Source organism: Myodes glareolus, chromosome 9, assembly GCF_982192425.1.
Source record: "Myodes glareolus chromosome 9, mMyoGla1.1, whole genome shotgun sequence".
NCBI classification, from domain to species: domain Eukaryota; kingdom Metazoa; phylum Chordata; class Mammalia; order Rodentia; family Cricetidae; genus Myodes; species Myodes glareolus.
Genome location: NC_142034.1, coordinates 17,232,809 through 17,253,046, shown reverse-complemented (window position 1 = coordinate 17,253,046; position 20,238 = coordinate 17,232,809). Strand labels below are relative to the sequence as shown.

The window sequence follows — 20,238 nt, the reverse complement described above, 5'->3', positions numbered from 1 at the left end:
CAGAGTCATAGTCAGAGCTCCTGGGTTCAAAACTAACACAGAAGCTTCGGAGCTATGTTCAGAAATGTAAACTAGAATGCAAATTTAAAAAGCCATGTCATTAATCTCTATGCCAACCTCTCCACCTCCCTAATACTGCGACCCTTTAAGACAGTTCTTCATCTTGTGGTGACCTCTCTAACCGTATACGTATTCTGTTGCTATTTCATAACTGTAATTTTTGCTACTGTTATGAATCTTAATATAACTATCTGATATGCGACCCCAAAGGGGTTGTGACCCACAGGTTGAGATCTGTTGGTCTGTGCTGTATAGAATACGAATATAAAAATACTAGAAGAAAATAATTGTGATTATTTGAGTGGTCTTTGCATGGCAGCAAATGCAAGAGGTATAAGGGACGATATCCCAGGGTGTATGTGATGTGTGTCTGTGCGCGCACATGTTTGTGTATGCACCCATATGTGCACATGTGAGCATGTAGGGGTCAGAGGCTGATGTTGGGTGTGTTTCTCTATTGCTCTCCACTTCTACCCTGCCCCGCCCCTGTCCCCGAGATAGGGTCTCCTTGTATAGCTTGTCTGATGGAGAACTTGCTACATAAACCAGTTGGGTCTTCAACTCACAGAGGCTGGCCTGCGTCTGTCTCCTGAGTACTGGGATTGGATGCATGTGCCCACTATACTGTGCTGTCCCACTTTAATTTTAAAGACAGGGTCTCTCACTGAACTTGGAGCTCACCAGTTGGCCAGACTGGCTGGCCAGCAAGTCCCAAGGATTCTCCTGCCTCAGCTTAGAGTTTTTATGAGGATGTTGGGCATCCAACCTCAGATCCTCACAAGACCACAACAAGCACTGTACCAACTAAAGTGTCTTCCCAGACCTAGAACTTTCTTGAAAAGTGATTTTATAACGCACATTACGAACCTTAGGCTTGTGTGTTCCCTTTGATCTGCAGGTGTGTGTTTCTAGATGCTATTAAAGGCAAAGCAAGTGGGGCTCTGCCCTGAAAGGAAACTCATCAAAAGGCAATAAACATTTAATATAAAATCAGCCATCCTTTAAAAATTGATATAACACTGTAAGATTTAAAACAGCATTAAAAATATAGGTTTTGAAAGGAGAGGAATGAAAATGTTCCTAGTCAAAATTATTTTCCACATAGAAAACCAGAGCAATCTAGAGACAAAGTATGTACACAATAAGAGACTCGAACAAAACACAGAGAAAATAAAAATTATAGCCAATCGCATTTCTATACATGAGACACAAAGAGTTAGAATTGAAAATATCATTTCAATAGCAAACAGCAGCAAATGAAGAACCCGAGAGGACTCGAAGGGCTTTTGTAAAGAAAATGACAGAAGCGCGTGAAGACACAGAGGAGAAAGCAGCCATGCAAATCAAGAACTGGTGTTTCAAAGCTGTCAGCGCTGCTGAAAGAGCACGTAGGTTCAATGTAATCCCAATGAAAGAGACCCCGCAAGCAGACCCTTAAGTGTGTAGTCAAGACTCTAAAGAATGTGGGGAGGAAGGCCTTACACTGTCCTTCGCCACAGCCTCCCAATGCTGCAGACATTAGGATGCTGTCCCCAGGACAGGGAAAGGCAGACAAGACTAACAGAGCAGGAGACCCCGCCACACAGATGGATCTGCTCAGGATCTGTCGAGCACAGGACACGTGACACAGGCAGCCGTGTAGACCAGCAGGGACAATCTTTGCCAAACTACATCAGAGGGACAACTACTTATTGTGGGGGTGTGTGGGGGAACCCCACAAATGACCAGCACTTGGGAGGCATAGGCAAGCAGTTATGACTTTGAGGTCAGCCTGATCTACAGAGTGACTTCCAGGTCAGCCAGGGCTGCATGGTGAGATGCTATCTCAAAATACATAAATAAACAATCAAATCTTCATTTACAAACATTTCCTAAAATGGACATTTTTGAAAAGATAAACTTTAAGGTTTGTTATGTACAGAAAAAAAGAGCACCAACATTCACGAATGACAGCTGTTTAATGCAGAGGCCTGTGTCTACAAGCACTTGCATTTTAAAACAAACTGCTTTGAACCCAAGGACATTATGTCCGGATGGTTGGAGTCCAGACATCTGATAAGCAAGCATGTCTGAAGCTACATTTTGGGGCTGGTGAAGATGGATGGGTGTGATGTCTTTCGGTCTTAACCATGGATTGTGGTCTTGTAGCTCATTTAACTAAGACAAGACACTGGCAACTCTTACTTAGCAGGGTACACATGGAGTCACCTGTAATCCCAGCACGTGAGAGACAGAGATGGGGACCTTGGGGGGAAAGCTGTGGCTAGTAGACTAGCAGGAACTCTGATTTAGTGAGAGAACCTGCCCCAACAAATAAAGAGGGGATGCTGAAGAAGGCACTTGATACCAAGTGCAGGCCTTTACATGGTCACACACACAGAGGCTGGCACACACATGCACACACACACACACACACAGATGTACACACACATACACAGATGTGCACACACAGAGAAGTATGCATGTGCACACACATGTGCACACAAGGCATGCATGCACACACGTGTGCGCACACACATATGAAACAAAGAAAAGCAAGCTCTTCTTAAGAGGAGTATATGCAGTCTGTTTTATTCTGCTTGCAAATGGACATCAATAGGGTAATTAATGGCCCAGAGAAGCCATACTAACAGGCACAAAGAGAGCTCATGTTCCAAGAATCAATTTCCAGATCTTTAAGCCAAGATTTGGGCACAGTAAACACCCATCATAAAAGAGATGGCAGGATTCTGACAGTGTTTAATGAAGGCTTTAAAAAGTATCCTGTTTCATAGATGTGAAATATCCCAAACTCACCTCCAGAGAAAGGAAAGATCAAAGAAAAGGGCAATTCAAAAAAGGATCTTGTTTTTCTCTCTCATGCATGAAAGAGAGAGAGAGAGAGAGAGAAAGAGAGAAAGAGAGAGAGAACTTAAAATGGAGGCTATAGTTACTCCAGCCCCACCCTTCAGAAAACCGGGGTAACTATGGTAACTGTTTGGGAACGGTCTTTGGGTTTGGAAGGTTTAAATTCTAGAACGGTTGGTTGGATTTGCAGTAAGTCTCAGGAGGGAGACCTGTGAACTTCAAGAGCTGAACGGTTCCGTCTCTGGGGAGTTAGCAACCTTTTCAGAAAAAAAAAAAACCCTAGCTAATTGCTAGAGAGAGGGGAGAGGGCTCTGTGTTTCCAGGTGTCCTTGTATCCCTGGAAAATTGCCTTTCTATTTTACCCCTTATTTTCCTTAAAAAAAAAAACCAATAAAAACCAAAAAAATTATTTACTCTACACCTGCGCATGATGCACGTGTATGTGTGTGTGTTTGTATGTGTGTTTGTGTCTGTGTGTGTCTGTGTGTTTGTGTGTGTATGTGTGTGTGTTTGTATGTGTCTGTATGTGTGTGTGTGTGTGTGTTTGACAATGTAAATGTGGAAGTTGGAGGGCAACTTAGGAGAGTCTGTTCTCTCTATCCACTATGGGGGTTTTGGGGATGAATTCAACTCCTAAGGTTTGTCACTTTACCAAGGATGCCAGTCAGCCAGACCTTGCCTTCCCCCCCCCCCCCAAAACGCACAACAGCTCTGGCTGTCCTGGAACTCACTCACTCTGTAGACCAGGCTGACCTTGAACTCAGAGAGATCCACCTGCCTCTGCCTGTAGAGTGCTGGGATTAAAGGTGTGCACCACCACCACCTAGGTGGCCTTCACATAATAGTCAAGGTAAAAGATACTTTGGGGATCTGTGGATAAAACTGAGTGCAACTGTCAGTTCTTCTTTGTGCACACATAACTTTTCAGGGTAATGAAATGGGACAATTTTCTCAAAATGAGCGATCTTGTTAACAAGTCAAGGAAGAACCTGCCTGCGATTTAACCTTCCCACCTTCCTCTAAAGCAAGCAACGGTTGTCTCAGCTTGAGGTAGGGGCATGGAAGAGGGAGGAAGTCTGTGGCTACCACACGTGCTTACCTTTCTTGCAGTTTTCGGAGTTTCTCAGGGTCTGTCTTTATCTCTGTGCCCCCCTTTTCATCCGTGACAGCAGAGACTCTAATGGTGGCCTCATGATCATTTTGATTTGGAAAATCAGACACTGCAAAGAAAGTAAACGGTATGTTTTCTGGCAGGGACCCAGGCATGTAGAAGTGTCCTTGTAAATGTCTTCTTGCAGAAGAGCTGGGAGAATTCCCCAAGGTCACGCTGCTTTGAGGACTTGATAGATCTCCTGCCAATAGTGGAGACTCCTGAGCTTGGCTTGTTGAAGCCGTCTCCTCTGCTCCCCCGATGTCATCACTGTGGTTTTCAGTAGTGGCCAGTGGATTCCTACTTCTGATCGGTGAGAGTGGCCGGCGTACGTTGAACCTTAGGCTTTCCTCCATATCTGAACTGGGGACGAGAAGAGACGACATGGACAAGCTTGCTGGGATATCATCTATGAGAGCAGAATGTAGCAGTGACCCGTGAGTGTTGTAAGACGTATTCACAGACGATCTGGGAGCTGTGGGTCTCCCAGAGAGTAAGCAATCGAACGAATTCCTAGAACCACTTAAGTAATTTTGCCAGTCTCTCTCATAATGGGGAACTGTAGGCCTATCTTCCATAGGACAGTCACTGGATCCATCTTCGGTGCTGTCTCGGATGACGTCATTAGATTTGGCGTTCCCTAAAGGAGTAGTCATGGCATCTTCTTGGTCTCCACTGGGATTCTCTTCCTCCAACTCCCCACGTAGCCTGCTAGCTTGAAGCTCAGCAGAAGGCGGCTTTGCTGCTGGCTCCGTGGTTCTGCTTTTTCCTGGAGATCCAGGAATGTCCTCGCCCCATCTCGCAAAATTTCCTCTGAGATTTTCAGCATTTTCCTCAACATTTCTATTTTGAGTGGCTGATGTCCCAAGAAATCGGCTTCTCTTATGGCTGGGCGGAGACCGCATCCTAACCAGCAGCCGCTCCTCTTCCATGTGGATTTCTTCTTCCGTGTCATAGTTTTCTTGTTCATTGTTTAATGATAAAGCTGAGTAAAAATCTTCATCGTGGAACCTGAATGGCACCCTTCTTGGTCCCACCACGGTGGTGGGTAGGAGTGGAGGTCCCAAGGGCTCATTCAGCACTTGGGAACCGTTCATTAGCTGGAAGGTCTGCGAGAGGGCAGCGTGGGGCTCGTTCTGAGGTCGCGCACTTGGATCTCCTTTTCTCTGTCTCTCGAGGGACTTCCCGGCTGTTCTCGCGAGCTCTGAGGATGAGGCTAAGTTTCTGCTCTCTCGAGCTGGCCTCTTTAGTTTGGTCTCATTTGCACATATCAGTTTGTCTTGTTGGACGATTGGATCTGTGTTGAGAAGAGACAAATTCTGTTAAAGGTATATAGAAGTATGTAGATAGACTATGCCAAGCATGATCGTCTACCAAAGGCAACCACAACAGGAAAAGCCCTGGAAAAAATCTGGGCAGAGCAAGGGCAGGAGGAACATAAGCCTGGGAGGAAAACTTCATGGTAGGTTTCTCTTTACTGCCTCTGGGTTTTCCTTTCTGAGGTTCACACCTGCAGTACTTACACTGTGAGTTCACGTGTGTGTGGATTCACATCTGTGGTGCTCAAGCCTGTGAGTTCAAGTGTCTGTGGGTTCACACCTGCAGCACTCACACCTGTGAGTTCACGTGTGTGTGGGTTCACACCTGCGGTCCTCACGCCTGTGAGTTCATGTGTGTGTGGGTTCGCATCTGCAACACTCATGCCTGTGAGTTCATGTCTGTGTGGGTTCACACCTGCGGCACTGACGCCTGTGAGTTCACGTGTGTGTGTGTTTGCACCTGCAAGACTCATGCCTGTGAGTTCACATGTGTGTGGGTTTGCACCTGCGGCACTCACACCTGTGAGTTCATGTGTGTGTGTGGGTTCGCACCTGTGGCCCTCATGCCTGTGAGTTCATGTGTGTGTGGGTTCACACCTGCGAGTTCATGTGTGTGTGGGTTTGCACCTGCGGCACTCACACTTGTGAGTTCACGTGTGTGTGTGTGTGTGTGTGTGTGTGTGGACTCGAACCTGCGGCACTCATGCCTGTGAGTTCACGTATGTGTGGGTTCATACCTGCGGCCCTCATGCCTGTGAGTTCATGTGTGTGTGGGTTCGCACCTGCGGCCCTCATGCCTGTGAGTTCATGTGTGTGTGAGTTCACACCTGTGGCCCTCACGCCTGTGAGTTCATGTGTGTGTGGGTTCACACCTGCAAGTTCATGTGTGTGTGGGTTCACACCTGTGACCCTCATGTCTGTGAGTTCACGTGTGTGTGGGTTCACACCTGTGAGTTCACGTGTATGTGTGTGGGTTCATACCTGCAGCACTCATGCCTGTGAGTTCACGTATGTGTGGGTTCATACCTGCAGCCCTCATGCCTGTGAGTTCATGTGTATGTGGGTTTGCACCTGCGGCCCTCACGCCTGTGAGTTCACGTGTGTGTGGGTTTACATCTGTGGCACGCAGAATGTGGTTCAGGAGAAGGGGTAACCATGAGGCCACAGATTCTGCAGGAGCTTCAGGAAGACTGGTGCAGCCCCAACCAGCTCGATCCAGGAGAGCTAAACCTCTGTATTTAGCAAAAATGAAAACCATCAGTGTGGCAGTGACTTACATAAATCCCACTGGTCCTTCCTCATCCAAGTCAATCCCACAAATTTTTATGACATCCCATTTCACAGCTTTTCAAGCACTCTGGGGGACAGGGAAGAAGGCTCTCAAAGCTAGTGCCTAGGTACATGATGATTGTGATCAAGTTCACTATTTAGTGTAAATAAAAGTTATAAATCTCCCAAGAAATTAGTATCTCTTCTTTGCCATTGGCCGCTATAACATCCGGCTCCATAGAATCCCTGCCTCCAGATTCCAAGGCGCAAGGAGATGGAGAGAAGGGGGATTGGTGAAGGAAGGGTCCAGCGAGTCCGTTCCTATGGGTGAGATGCTGACTCTCCCTTAGCTCTGTCTGTGGAACACTTGCCTCATGAGCATGGGACCTGAACTGGATCACGGGAACTCAAGTAAAACTGCCAGGTGCGGTGGCACTCACCTGTAATCCCAGCACTGGGGGAGGGATGGATTTGCGGGGAGAGAGACAGGAGAATCCCTGGGGCTCACTGATCAACCAGACTGGCCTAACTGGTGAGCTTCAGGCCACTGAGAGACCCTGTGTCTCAAGGGAGTTGGGTCATGTTCCTAACAATGGCACCCGATGTTGTCCTCTGGCCTACACACACACACACACACACACACACACACACACAACTCACAGAGACCCTCCTCCACATACCCCTGCATACAGGCAAACACACATCCATTAAAGAACAAACTTCGCTTTGTTTAATACTTGTGATTATTTAATAAGTGCTTCTCACCAAGTGTGCTGACTAATCAAACCATGCAGCCAATCAGCTCAGGGGAGAGATAGAAACTGTAAACAGAACCATGCTCCAACAGAGGGTACCAAGGTTAGGGGGAGGTCACATGACTCGCCCAAGTGACATGACATAGGTAGTGAGCATTTGAACCAAGGCCTGCTAGGGCTGCATTCTTTACCACTATCCTGGGCAATGCCCTAAAAACTGTCCCCAGGCTTTGCAATTTCCAAAAAAAAAAAAAAAAAAAAACCTAAAAAAAAAATCCAACCAAACCAAAAAAAAAAAAAAAAAAAAAAACAACCGAGGACCAATGGGATCTACTGGGATGCACACATGTGGCTAAGGGTTTTCCACCCCATGTGGGTAAAAATTGAAAGTGCTTTTGAGATTCCACTTCTTATTACGCCCTGCTGGCACAGCTAACCCCCTCTGTGTCCCTCTCTGCTCCTCGGCAGATCTGATGAAGCTCCACTGTCCTTATCGCTTAGTTTGCCTGTTGAGTGGCCAGGATGCCACAGGGTCCCAAAGGTTCTTGATAACAACTCTGCTGGGGGAAATGCAAATCCGTTGAGCAGCCGGCTTGGCTGAGGCCAAGTCAATACTGCTTTAATTGAGGTGCCTCGCAGGGAGCCGCAGCTCGCCTCTCTAATGCCCTGATATTCTGTAAGCTTCTTTTATTGTTAGCTGCGTGGGACCCTCAGCGACACAGTGCGAATCTTTACTCATCAGCCCTTCCAGAAATCAGTTAAACTGCCCTACTGGGCCCCTCGTGGCTTTATAAACCCCAGCAAGAGATGTGTCAACAATTCAAGGACGCTCTAAGCATTCGGCTGTGTCTGAACAGAAGTAGAGCTTGGATAACCAATCTACTAGGCACTGGGGGGCACTGGGCTGATCCATGTTTGGGGAACTAATGCCACCTATGGTACAGCGAAATGAATTCTGGTGCAAGCATGCGTGCTTGTGTGTGTGTGCGCACGTGAGTGTGTGAGTGTGTGTGTGTGTGTGTGTGTGTGTGCGTGCATGAAGGCCAGAGACAGCTTTAGATGCTGTCCATGTTTTTTTGTTTTTGTTTTTTTTGAGGCAGAGTTTCTCACTTGCCCTGGAGTTCACCAGGTGGGTTAGGTGGTCAGTGAGCTCCAGGAATCAGTAGATCCCGACTTCCCCAGCCCTGGGGTTGACAGTATATGCCACCACACCTTCCCCGCCCCCCATGGGTTCTTGGGATTGAACTCAGGGCACATGATTGCACACGCTTTCCAACTGACACCCACATGTCCTGTTTCTTAAAGAAGAAAAGTGACGCAAAGCCAAGGTGTGGGATCCGATTGGTCATTTCACATTTTGAATTTGAGAAGGACCTCCAAATTTGTCAAACAGTGCTGTGCCCGAGCCTCCTCTCTCTGAACTTGCCCACCTCTAAGATGGCAAGGATCTGCCCTGGAGCAAAGAGCCGACTGAGCTCAGTCTTGCGATGAGGGAGACGAGAAATCAGCTGGGCCGCTGGAAACTCATAGCGACCCTGAGATCATGTCATGGACGCTGCTGAGCTGTCATGGTGTGACAAGGTCCCTGGGGCAGAAGTCTCAGCTCAGACACCTCTCCTTGTCACAATCTCCTTCATCTTTGAAATTCAACCAGAGTTGCACATAAGTATGCGCATGTGTGTGCGTGCGTGCGTGCGTGTGTGTGTGTGTACATGTCTGTGTGTTTTCCCTAGAGGTGTCAGACTGTGCCATTCTATAGTTATGCTATTTTTAACCCTTGTGTGTGTGTGTGTGTGTGTGCGCGCGCACACATGTGTCTGCATGTGTATATATCAAAGAGGGAGCAGACTTCAGTAGCTGTGGGCTGAGAATACTCAATTGGTATGCCAGGGATGTGCTATTCATAGCCCTGGCCTCAGCCTCCTAGCTGCTGGATGCTTCTCAGAGGTGTTGCCTTGGCTCCAGCTGTGGACTGAGTGCCTGCTGCCTCCAGGAGGTCCAGGTTCATTGAAGTGAGACTGGAGGGAGTGTTTGGCCTAGGACTCTGCCTTTGGTCTTAAACTTTCCTGTGGGCTGCACCAGTGCTGCCCTGAATTCTAATGATATGCCTTTTACTTTTTCCTTTCCCCTTTGGGTTATAAATGTGGTCCTTGCCTATTGGAGAAAACTCAGGAACTATAGAAGATCAAGTGGTCCAAGGCTCCCATAACCAGAAGCCCAGTTGGACATCGCTCAGGCGCTGGACTTCAGGGATGGGCTGCAGACTCAAAAGCCCCAGGTTACCTTCCCCCTGCAGTCGCGCTGCGGCTCAGGGTTTGGACATGGAGTAAAGTACTTGAGATGGAAACACGTGTGTTGTGGTTTACCACAGGCCTCAACACTCATTTTGTATTTCTCTTCTTATCCCCACCAACTTCCTGAAGACCTCATCTGGAGGCATTGTATAAAAAAACAAAACAAAACAAAAAAAAGCAAAGGTGGTTCATTGTTGTACATCAAGTGTATGTCCTACTTTCTTTCCTTAAATATCTTGTTGTTGCTAGTTTTCAAGAATACTATCATGATTACAGGGGAAGGGTACACTGCATCAATATGTCATAATGCCTTCAACTTTTCTTTTCCCGCTGTGTGTATATGCATATGCTGGATGTGTGTGCTTGTATGTTATATGTGAACATATATGTATTGTGGTAGTTTGAATGTATTTGGCCCCCATACTCTTATGTGGAGTGGCACTATCGGGAGGTATGACTTTGTTGGCGTGGGTATAATCTTGTTGGAAGATGTGTGTCACTGTGGGGTGGACTTTGAGGCTTCGTGTACTCAGATGCCGCCCAGTGTGTCAGATGATTTCCTGTTGCCTACAAGATGTAGCACTCTCAGCTCCAGCACCACCTCTGCCTGCATGCTGTCATGCTCCCTGCCATGGCGATAATTGTCTGAACCTCTGAAACTGTAAGTGAGCCCCCTCAATTAAATGTGTTTTTATAAGAGTTGCCATGGTGTCTCTTTACAGCAATAGTAAACCCTAAAACACACATATATACGAACATATATGGATATATGTAAATATGTGGTAATATATGCACATCGATCTCTATCTATATCTTTGTGTGTATGTGTGTGCATGAATGTGCGCGCGCACATGTGCATGAGTGTGCATGTGTGTGGAACCCAGAGGTCGATGTCCTATATCTTCCTCAATTGGCTCTCAGCCTTATTTATTAGAAGCAGGGTCTCTGGTGGTTAAATGAGAATGGCCTCCGTAGGCTCGCATATCTGAATGTTTGGTTCCCAGTTGCTAGACTGTTTAGGAATGACTAGGAAGTGTGTCTTTGTCGGAGAGGTGTGTCACTCCAGACCCAGTCTCTCTTTTTCTGCCCTGTGCTGCTGGATAAGATGCAAGCTCTCAGCCCCTGCTCCAGCACTATGCCCACCTGCCTGCTGCCACGCTCCCCACCAGGATGGCCATGGACTCACCCTCCAAAACTGTAAGCAAGGACCTGAGTAAATGCTTTCTTTTATCCGCTGAGCATCTCTCCAGTCCCTGAATGCTTTCTTTTATAAGTTTCCATGCTCATGGTGTCTCATCACAACAAAAGAACAATAGCTGGGATCTCATTGATTCGGCTAGACTTGGTGACCAGCAAGCTCCAGGGACCTCATTTGTACCATCCCCCACTTCTCTTCCCCCCACCCCCAGCACTGAGATCACACATTGATGCTTCGACACCTAGATTTTTATGTGGGTTCTGAGGGATAGAAGTCAGGTCTTCAAGTTTGCAAAATGAGCACTTTACTACATACTCACATGCGCGCGTGCGCACACACACACACACACACACACATGCACACGCGCACACATATGCACACATACACATTTTCTTTTCTTGTTTTGAGACTTTGTACCACAGATCAAATCACACTGTGGTGAACAGCCTTGCTCACTAATCTAGGACAACATATCTTTATTATTATTATTATTATTATTGATGATATGAGAATAGAATTGCCAGGTTGGAAGGTCTGAACCTTCCAGAGGCTTTTGACACTTGCTGCCAAATTCCTTTGCAGACAGTTTACTCCACACTGCCCTGCAGGTAGGACAGGAAAGCATCTCTGTCATAGCAGGGTAACAAGCCATCTGGGTCACCAGTATCTGTGCCCAGGAAGGCTTAGTATTGCTTTCCTGCCAGTATCAACTATTATTCTAGGACCTTAGCCAGTCTGGTAGGCTGATTTAACCCACAGGTGAACTTATTTATCGAGCTGCACTCACATGTAGCTTATAGTGGACACGTGTGAAGTTGTCCGCTATGCCCCTCCCCCTTTTCATTATGTGTTCACATGTGGATTTTTTTTTAAAACTTGATTTCTCAGAGCTTTTGTGTAACATCTGATCACGCCTGTCCCAAACCTCTCATCTCACTGGCTTCATACTCCTACTTATGTAAGAACGTGAGAAAAGGAACTAAGGGGACACCGTAACTGAGGATTGACAAGGAGCCTCGCTGTAACAGAAAGCTGGAACAAATCCCCTGTGGACCCCCACATAAAGGAAGACACACCCTGGGTATGGATGGAGGTTTGTATAAACTCCATGCTTCATGCACAGAGAACCGCAAGTTTCAAATCGTATCTTAAAGTTCGCTGACATTGACAATGGCCACGGGGAGAGGGCAGGTGGAGCTAGTGGTCACCTTCTGCCCTCTAGATGGGCCTCCTGTGTGTCCGAGACTTGTCTGTTTGGTTTCACATCGCCATCTAACAATGCAGTAAAGTAGGCTTTGTCACCCTGATTTTAAGATGAGAGAGCTGGAGTTTGGAGGGGCTATGTGACCGACCACCCAGGACCCCGGTGTTAGAAGGATGGGGGTGGAGGGTTGGGGTGGGGGGGGGAGTTTTAGACTGGCCGTCTGCTCTAGGGCATATGCCCCTCCCTCCTGGAGGCCCTGTCACTGGGCCCCTGGGGACGGGTCACCTTTCCAGGCTCAGCTGTACTCTGGCTGCTCCTGGTACCAAGTCATCCAAGCATCCCTAGGTTCTTCTATACGTGTTCATCACTATGTTTAAATGCATCTCATTTAAATGGGAAGGTTGCTGCATTTGGTCAATAACAAGATGTAATGCTCATGATTTTTCTCATGGAAGGGGGGCATCGCTGCAGGAGAGGGTGGCAGGGTCAGCTGACTGCGTGGTATGGGCCTTTGATGCCAGTTCAGGCCTGAAATTCGGAGCAGAAGGCTCCACTCAGCTACTGCTTTGAAATGAAGCCGACTTTCACTCTGAAGCGATTTCTTTCCCATTAAAAGATCTGGCTGCGGTGGTTGCCCTGGATCACAAGCAGAAAGCTCCTCGAGGAAGGTGATCAGCCTGCCACCCATGGACATCAGTCCTCCCGATGGATGCGTGGGCAGGAACGCCAGGTGGGACTTCCCCAGAACTGCGGACTGGGCATGCACCTCCCCCCAGCCCTGAGTCCACTCAGAACCATGCTGCCTTTCTCACAGCATAATGGGAGAAAAAAAAAAAAAATAAGAGATCGACTCCACCCATTCCTTTTCCCACCAGCCTCTCTCGGAGAAAATAATTAGATGCTATTTTATTAGATAGTTTACTTTTTGAACCTTTCAAGGATTTCACTTAAAGGTAACTCTCTAGCAAAGATGGCTGAAAGTCACGGAAATCCACAGGGTTCTAGCACGTGTTGGTCCTGGGTCGGACCGAGATGGCAGCCACAGGCCTTACCTGCTCCCAGGAGTGCTGGCGCCTTTGCCCACAGGTGCGGCTTCTGCCTGCTTCTCTCCCCAGACGTCCTTGGGCTGTGCATCTCCGGGCTGACCGTCAGTCTCCCCAGGTTTGGTCTCCTCTTCCTGGATAAAATCTTTGGTGCCTGTGCCGCTGAAAGGTGCAAAAGCTGTTCAATAACTGTGTTTCTGTTTTTAGTAGGAAAACACTTTCCGTATACAAATAATCAAGGAGGAAGATAGAAGGGGCTGTGTCTGTGGGGTGGGAGCGGGGAGTTAAAAGCAGTGCGAGCCAAGAGGCCAGAGAAGAGAGGGACTTGAACTCTAGCCTGACCCCTTTGTATCCATGAAGGCTGGGCACAGCTCTCCAGGCCCCAGTTTTCCTACCCACAAGATGGAAACAGTAGGACTACTTCGCAAGGCTTCATAAGCACCTCGATTCCTGGGGCTGGGGTGGGGTCGAGGTGGGGTGGGAGCAGAGTGGGAGTGGGGGTGGGGCAAGGGATCTTTCATCGTTAAAAACATATGTACAAGTATGTGTTTTTGTGGCACCCATGGAAGCCAGAAGGTGTCAGATGCCCCAGAAAGGATGACTGTGAGTCACTTGATGTGGCTGCTGGGAGCCGAACTTGTGTCCTCTGGGAGATCATCAAGTGCTCTTAAAGCTGAGTCATCTCTCTGGCCCCGCTTGCCTTTTGCTGTAGTTCCTCCCTCCCTATCCGCAGGTGATGCTGCTGCTAAGTAGGCTCTCAGGATACACAATGTGATGCCCCCCGCCCCCAGTACTCAGAGTGTATGAATCATAGCATATTTTGTACTTGTGTACCTCTATCCACAGGTTGCATATCAGCATCAATCACGGCCTATAAGAAGGTCCCAAGGACCTGGTGACGTCTTTTTCCTTGCACATGGCCACCCACCTCCATGGAAGACACTAATCACCATGCACCAAGTTCCCAACAAGCCCTTTCTCATAATTCTCGTTTGGAACCAGGCTTCTAATTGGCATGGATAGTGTCGAGTTTCTTCGCATGTATTCGGCATCAGTGCCCGTGGATGTGGCAAGAGTTTCTTATTTTCCAAGCATCTCTATAAGTTCTTGGGTTCGCATGGCAGTTAAATCACATCGACGCTACACCCCCCAAGAGAACTGTTCAGGCTCATCCCCCTTTGGAAGATTCAGACATTCCACGCAGTCAGCACAGGGCTGAGGCTGGGATAAACCCCTGTCTAGTGTGCGAGGGCCCAGGCTTTCTTGGCACGTGAAGAAAACTGGCTTTACGTTCCTGAGTATAGTCTGTGGTTATGTGAATAGTTTCCACCCAGACTCAGGAAGACTTGGAGTTCTCTTTGGCATGCTGTGGCTCGGTTTAATCCAGCGAGCAAGCTAACTTGTTTCTTACTGGCCCCAGGAGAAGGTGGCAGTGGGACCTGGGTTTTATGACAGAGGGCTGTGCCCCTTGGGGAACTCACTGGAAGAAGAGCTGATGGTGGTATAGGTCAGCTTAGGGCAAATTGAGGCTGTGGGTGGAGCCAGAGAAGGGGAGATGAGAATGTGTCCCTTGAAGAGCGTGGGGTGTGTTGAGACATGATTTCCCTAAGGTGGGGAGGGAAGGATGGCGCGAGGGAGGATCTGGTGCCTGTGGTAGAGTTTCTCTGTACCCAGAGTTATGTTGGTTGAAGCCAGAGGACTCTCTGTCATCAGAGGCCTCGTCTCTCTTCTCAGCCTTCAGAGACCACCTTCCAGCTAATACAGGCAGGGACTGTAATTTTCTTTTTAAAAAAAGTTTACTTAAAACTGTATTTATTATCGTGTGTGTGTGTGTGTGTGTGTGTGTGTGTGTGAGAGAGAGAGAGAGAGAGAGAGAGAGAGAGAGAGAGAGAGGTGTACAGTGGACATATGGGGGTCAGACGACAACTTCAAGCAATCAGCCCTCTCCTTCTCCTTCCACCTTTACGTGGGTTCTGGGTATTGAACTCACATTGCAGATTCCAAGGCAAGCGTCTAACTCACTGAGCCATCTCTCCAGACCAGACACTGGCCGTATTCTTATACACCAAAGAAGAGACAGAAAAGAAAGGGAAGGCCTGCGGCTCACGCCAAGTCCAGTAAGTTAGGACTTGGTCCAAGGTTCTTGGAGAGATTTCACTCTGATAGTCAGCAGGAGAGTCAGCCCTCTGCCACAAGCCAGGAGGTAGAATGTCACAGCCCTGACACCCACTCTGCCTCCGTCCACGTCGATACAGGTAGGGGAGCATCCTTCCACAGGGCCTTTGCTCCCCAGGCAGCACCAACTGACAGTCCTCCAAGGTCTGGTTTTATGTCCACAAGTGCTTCCACTCCAGAGTCCTTACGTTCTGGTCTTAAATCATCTCTAATATTTAAATATTGCGAACTTTCTTAATTTTCTTTTCTCTTTCAGTAGACTGTAAATTCCTTAAGGAAGCCAGTCTCTTCGCCAGCCTGCATGCTGCACACTGCTGTCCAAGACTAATGATAATTGCCTAGAAGGATTGGCAGGGCTTAAGATGACTCAGCCCAAAACTATGGGGAACTTTAAATTTAGAATTAATTTTAAAATTGAAGCACTCATGTGATCTAAAAGTCATTCTTGGTGTTCAGAAATCTGCTTTCTTTATTTAAGGCACCAGGTCGCTCACGTAATTTCCCAAGCTATTACTATTTTTCCTCGAATTCTCAGTAAACTAAAGTAATGAAGCTGAGCACCTGGGGCTGGAGAGATAGCTTGGTGGTTAGGGGTACTGACTGTTCTTGTAGAGGACCCAGGTCTGACTTCCAGCACCTTCTCCACGCTGGCCTCCACCACAGAACCTCACAACCATGTCTGACTCCAGTTCCAGGGATCGACACCCTCTTCCAACCCTTATGGGTACATGCACACACATGGTGTCAGGAAACTCTGACACACGTGCACATGTGCATGCATGTACACACACATGCACACAAACTGAACATCTAGAGACTGTTTTACCAGGCCTATTGGTGGAAAACCCACCACTGTTTGTAGAGTCAGAACCCACCCACCTACTTTGGTAATTTGACCCTCAGGTTCTGCAACTGTAAAATGGGATTTGTCTTCTTTGTTAGGTTACCGTAACAATTAGCAATACTATACATATATGGGCTGATCAGGTATCTGGTGCCTATTGGCTATTAAAAATGACAGGTGCTTCATTCACAGAGCATATAGTACCACGAATAGTGGGAAACGAAGTCATTTGCACAAGAATGCTGAAACTCATGGCTGCTGAGCTTTCACGTGTGAATAATTCATTCAGCAGCCCGTGTTCCTTGTTCTTGTTCCTCTTGTTGGTTCTTTCCCACAAGCCTTCTTTTAAAAAAATTAAAATCCAAAAGGCAAACAGAAACTCCTTTTATTATAATTTGTTCAACAAATACCTCTGTGTCTCGGCTATAGGATAATTTGAGGGTTCACAAGGATGAGTAAGATATTCCAGTCACAAGCTTCGTGGCTATGATCTAATATGGCTGCACCCTAGACCTCTTGCCTTGCAGTGCCCTTGAGATTCAGAAGAAAGCAAATTCATGGGAGATGTTTTCTCTGCCACAAGTACAGTTAGTCACAAAGGAGGTGACCTCAACGACATGGTTTATATACATAGATGTAAGAGTTCCAGGTGCCATGTAGATCGGGTTCTTAAACCTTTCATCTGTTTGAACAGCCTTCTGGGGTCTTTCTATGATGGGACCTTAGCATGGCAGAGTCATATATTAATCATGAAGGAAATCTAAGCCATAGCTCTCCTGGGAGACAGGCCCTTCACCTGGCAGCAAGGAGGAGAGCTTGTTTTCCAGGTAACTGCATAGCTTGTCTGCCAGTGGATCTAGGGAAGCACATGGTTTGTTCTGGACAGCACACGGCCCGTGCCTTCTTCCAGTATCTGAGCATCCAGGAGCCCAGAAACCAAACAGCTATTTTGATAAAAGGCATCTGCCCCCCTTCTTTTGATACCGCCATGGAACTGTCATTGGTAACAGTTCAGAATTAGATCAGGAAAGGTTTTTTTTAAAAAAAAAAAAAAGTGGAAATCTCATATTTATACAGGACACTGACAACTGAGAACCAAGTCCACCCAGCTGTCAATGTCGGGTTCATACGCATTACAGCTGCCCTGTTCCTCGTGTCACCTGCTATATATACAGACACAGTGCTTGACAGCATGTGGAACATGCAAACAGAGAGGAAAATATATCCCTGAGCCGCTCTCCCCCCATTACTACCTTGACTGCCATCCCTGGTGCCCGAGAGGGGCCAAGATTCCACCATGAGATGCCTCTCGGGAAGCTTCTTTTTTCCCTTTGGGCCATGGGAAGAATTACAGCTTTGCTGCAAGAGCCAGCGTTGCCCGGGTTTAATAGGCAGCTTTCTATACAGCATAAATAATAGGTCGCGCCTATTTGCCTGTTTGAGTGTGCTAGAAGTGTATGTTGTCTCATATACCCAGAGGAGATCTTAATTAAAGTCTAATTATGCACCATAAATATGTTTTATTTTGGGAGTCAGGAGGTGGGATTTTTCGATTTTAGGAAATGCAAAGCCTAGTAAGTAGGCAGAAGAGGGAACTGCAAATACCTGCTGTGCCCTCTAACCCGTCCCTCCTTGGCCCACATGGTCCTGGCTGGCTCTCTCTGTCTCAGAGTGTATGCTTTCAGAACCACCGGCCTGGTGTCAGCACCCAGTCACCCTTGTCACCGGCCAAGGCTATGGTTAGACCCAGAAGAGCCTGCTGGGTTTGTGATGGTGATGTCCCAAATAGTGTACGACACAAGAGTTCAGAAATCAGAGGCATCTCCAGAGATGACGGGATTTTATTGGTCATTCGCTCCTTTATGGCTAGGAGACACTCATCTCCAAGGCGGGTGCCAGTCCTGTCTCCTCTTCCTGCTCCCTGACACCTCCTGGTGTTGCTCTGGCCCTGCTCCTGTCCTGCTTTCTGCTGTCCCCTCTCCCTGACTCTTCTGTGCCGTGTGCCTTGCCAGGGGTGACTTACCACATGAGGTAAATTTTACTGGGCCTTCTGGGGCCGGATAGGCACAGCACAGGGGTCTCAGCTGGAGTCGGTTGGGAGATCGGGAAATAGCAGAGGGATGCTGGAGACCCAGGCAAGGGGCTTGGCGAGGCTGATGGCGGGCTGGTAAAGGTGGGGAAGACGACAGGCGGGAGGGCAGGGGAAGGGCCCTGGGCCTCTTGGGAGACAGGCGGAACTAGCGGCAGGAGGAGGCAGCAGTAGCTGGCATTGGGTGGCAGGACGGGGGAGAAAGCAAAGACGGAGCAGTAAGGGGAATATTCAACACAGAACAGGGGGTGCTCGCTGCTGTCACCTGCACAAAAGAAAAAGAGCAGTCAGGAAGCAGCCTTGACGGAAAGAGGACATTTAAAAAAGTCTTTGAATGAATAAAAAGTCCAAAAAAATTATTTCTTTTGGGGATGGGAGTGTTGTGTCTGGGTGCCATAGGAGGAGTGGACTTGGGTCCTGCCCAGGAGGCATCTTGCTCAGGTTTGAGTCAGACAGCAGTGAGCTACTCAAAGTGCCATCACCTTCAAACTGTCTTCCAGGCAATAGCTTCATGCAGCCCTGGCAGATGCAGGGAAGTGCTTCCCAGCCAGCTCCTCAGAATGTCCTGAGGTAGTCGTGTGGAAGCTTCGGCTGTGTTCTTATTGCCCACAGCCAGCCTAACGGGCTGTTCTGGCAGCACCAGATGGTGGTCTGCAGGGTCTCCCTTCCAGCAAGTTCTCTCCCTCCAGTTTTCCAGCTGCCCCCCTGGTAGGAGGCTGCAGTTACGCCCTAACCTGGCCTTCCTACTGAAGAGGGTAAGCTGGGGAAAGGAGAAAGAAACAGAGAGATCCTGGTGGGCTCAAGGGGACAGAGAGGAACTGAGAGCATAGGGAAGGGACAGGTGGGCCAGAGAGGTGTTCAAGGGAAATTAATGACTTGTTGATTAACCTTTTGCTCTAACTGCCAACCTCCCCGGAGGCAGAGTGTGCATGCCTGATGGAGTCAGCATTCTGAGTGACTCCCTCATGCCTGCCACCAGCCAGCTAGGTCACCTTGAATCCATGGCTTAGAGTCTCTGAACCTGTTTCCTCATCTACAGTCTGAGGCAGATGGCCTCCGAGATCTGCAGCCTTGCTCCTCCCTAGACCAAGACTTAGAAATGCAGTCTCAGCGTACCCAAATCCATGGGATCAGGAGCTGTAAGCTTTAGCATTTGGAAAGTAAGCCTGGGGGAAGGATGGCACCTCTGTGCACATTGCTCAGAACAGTACTGAGCCCCACCCCCAGATTCCAGTGCTGCTAGGGTCTGGATTGGAGCCCCTAAAGGTTAAGAGTTTAGGGTTTAGGATGGTGCTCCTGGGAGGCAGAGCCTTGTGGGAGGTCCTTAGGTCATTGGAACTATGTTCTCAAAGGCAGATGATAGGACCTTGTCCCTTCCTCTTTTGTTTCCTGACCATGAGGTAGCCGTTTGTCCCAACAACTACTCCTGCAATGATGCATGACTTCATTGAAGGCCCCAAAGCAGGTCACATAATCTTGGGCTGGAACCTCTAAAACTAAGAGCAAAATGAATTTTGCAAACTTAAAAAAAAATCTATTTAGTGTGAGTCTGTGGGGGAGGGGGAGAATGTATGTGTATGTGTTTGTAGGAGAGAGAGATAGAGATAGAGATAGAGAGAGAGCAAGTAGGTCAGAGGACAACTTGGAGGAATCAGTTCTCTCCTTCCACCATGTGGGTCCTTGGGATTGAACTCAGGTCACCAGGCTTGGTGACAAGTGCTCTTACGCCACTGAGCCATCTCACCAACCCCACAAATAAATATTTTAGAAGTCAGCTGCCTCACAATGATAGAAAGCTAAGAGTTGGGACCTTGGAGAAGCATCTCCCCAGTGACCGAGAGCCCGACAGTGTTGTGAAATGCCGCAGCTAAGATCAGTTCCGATTCTAAACTGAGTGGTGAAAACTGAGACCATCTGACAGAAGACATAACCTCTGGGGCGGGGAGGTGGTCTCGATCTAGTGAACACTCAAGAGTGTCCTGCTAAACAGG

The 20,238-nt window shown here is 48.0% G+C and overlaps 1 protein-coding gene across 7 annotated transcripts in view; it reads right to left on the bottom strand.

Annotated features, from left to right (window-relative positions):
• Marchf10 (membrane associated ring-CH-type finger 10) overlaps window positions 1-20,238 on the bottom strand; it is a 94,882-nt gene that overhangs the window by 22,707 nt on the left and 51,937 nt on the right. For 6 of the 7 annotated variants that reach the window (XM_085695933.2, XM_085695930.2, XM_085695932.2 and 3 more), the window contains 2 exons: window positions 13,149-13,301; window positions 4,007-5,354 (listed from right to left, as the gene is read on the bottom strand). In XM_085695933.2, the coding sequence (XP_085552059.2) occupies window positions 4,007-5,354; window positions 13,149-13,301 (1,501 nt within the window). Of the gene's footprint in view, window positions 1-4,006; window positions 5,355-13,148; window positions 13,302-17,983; window positions 18,513-20,238 lie in introns of those variants that run through there. The other variant, XM_085695935.2, reaches the window with a different exon arrangement.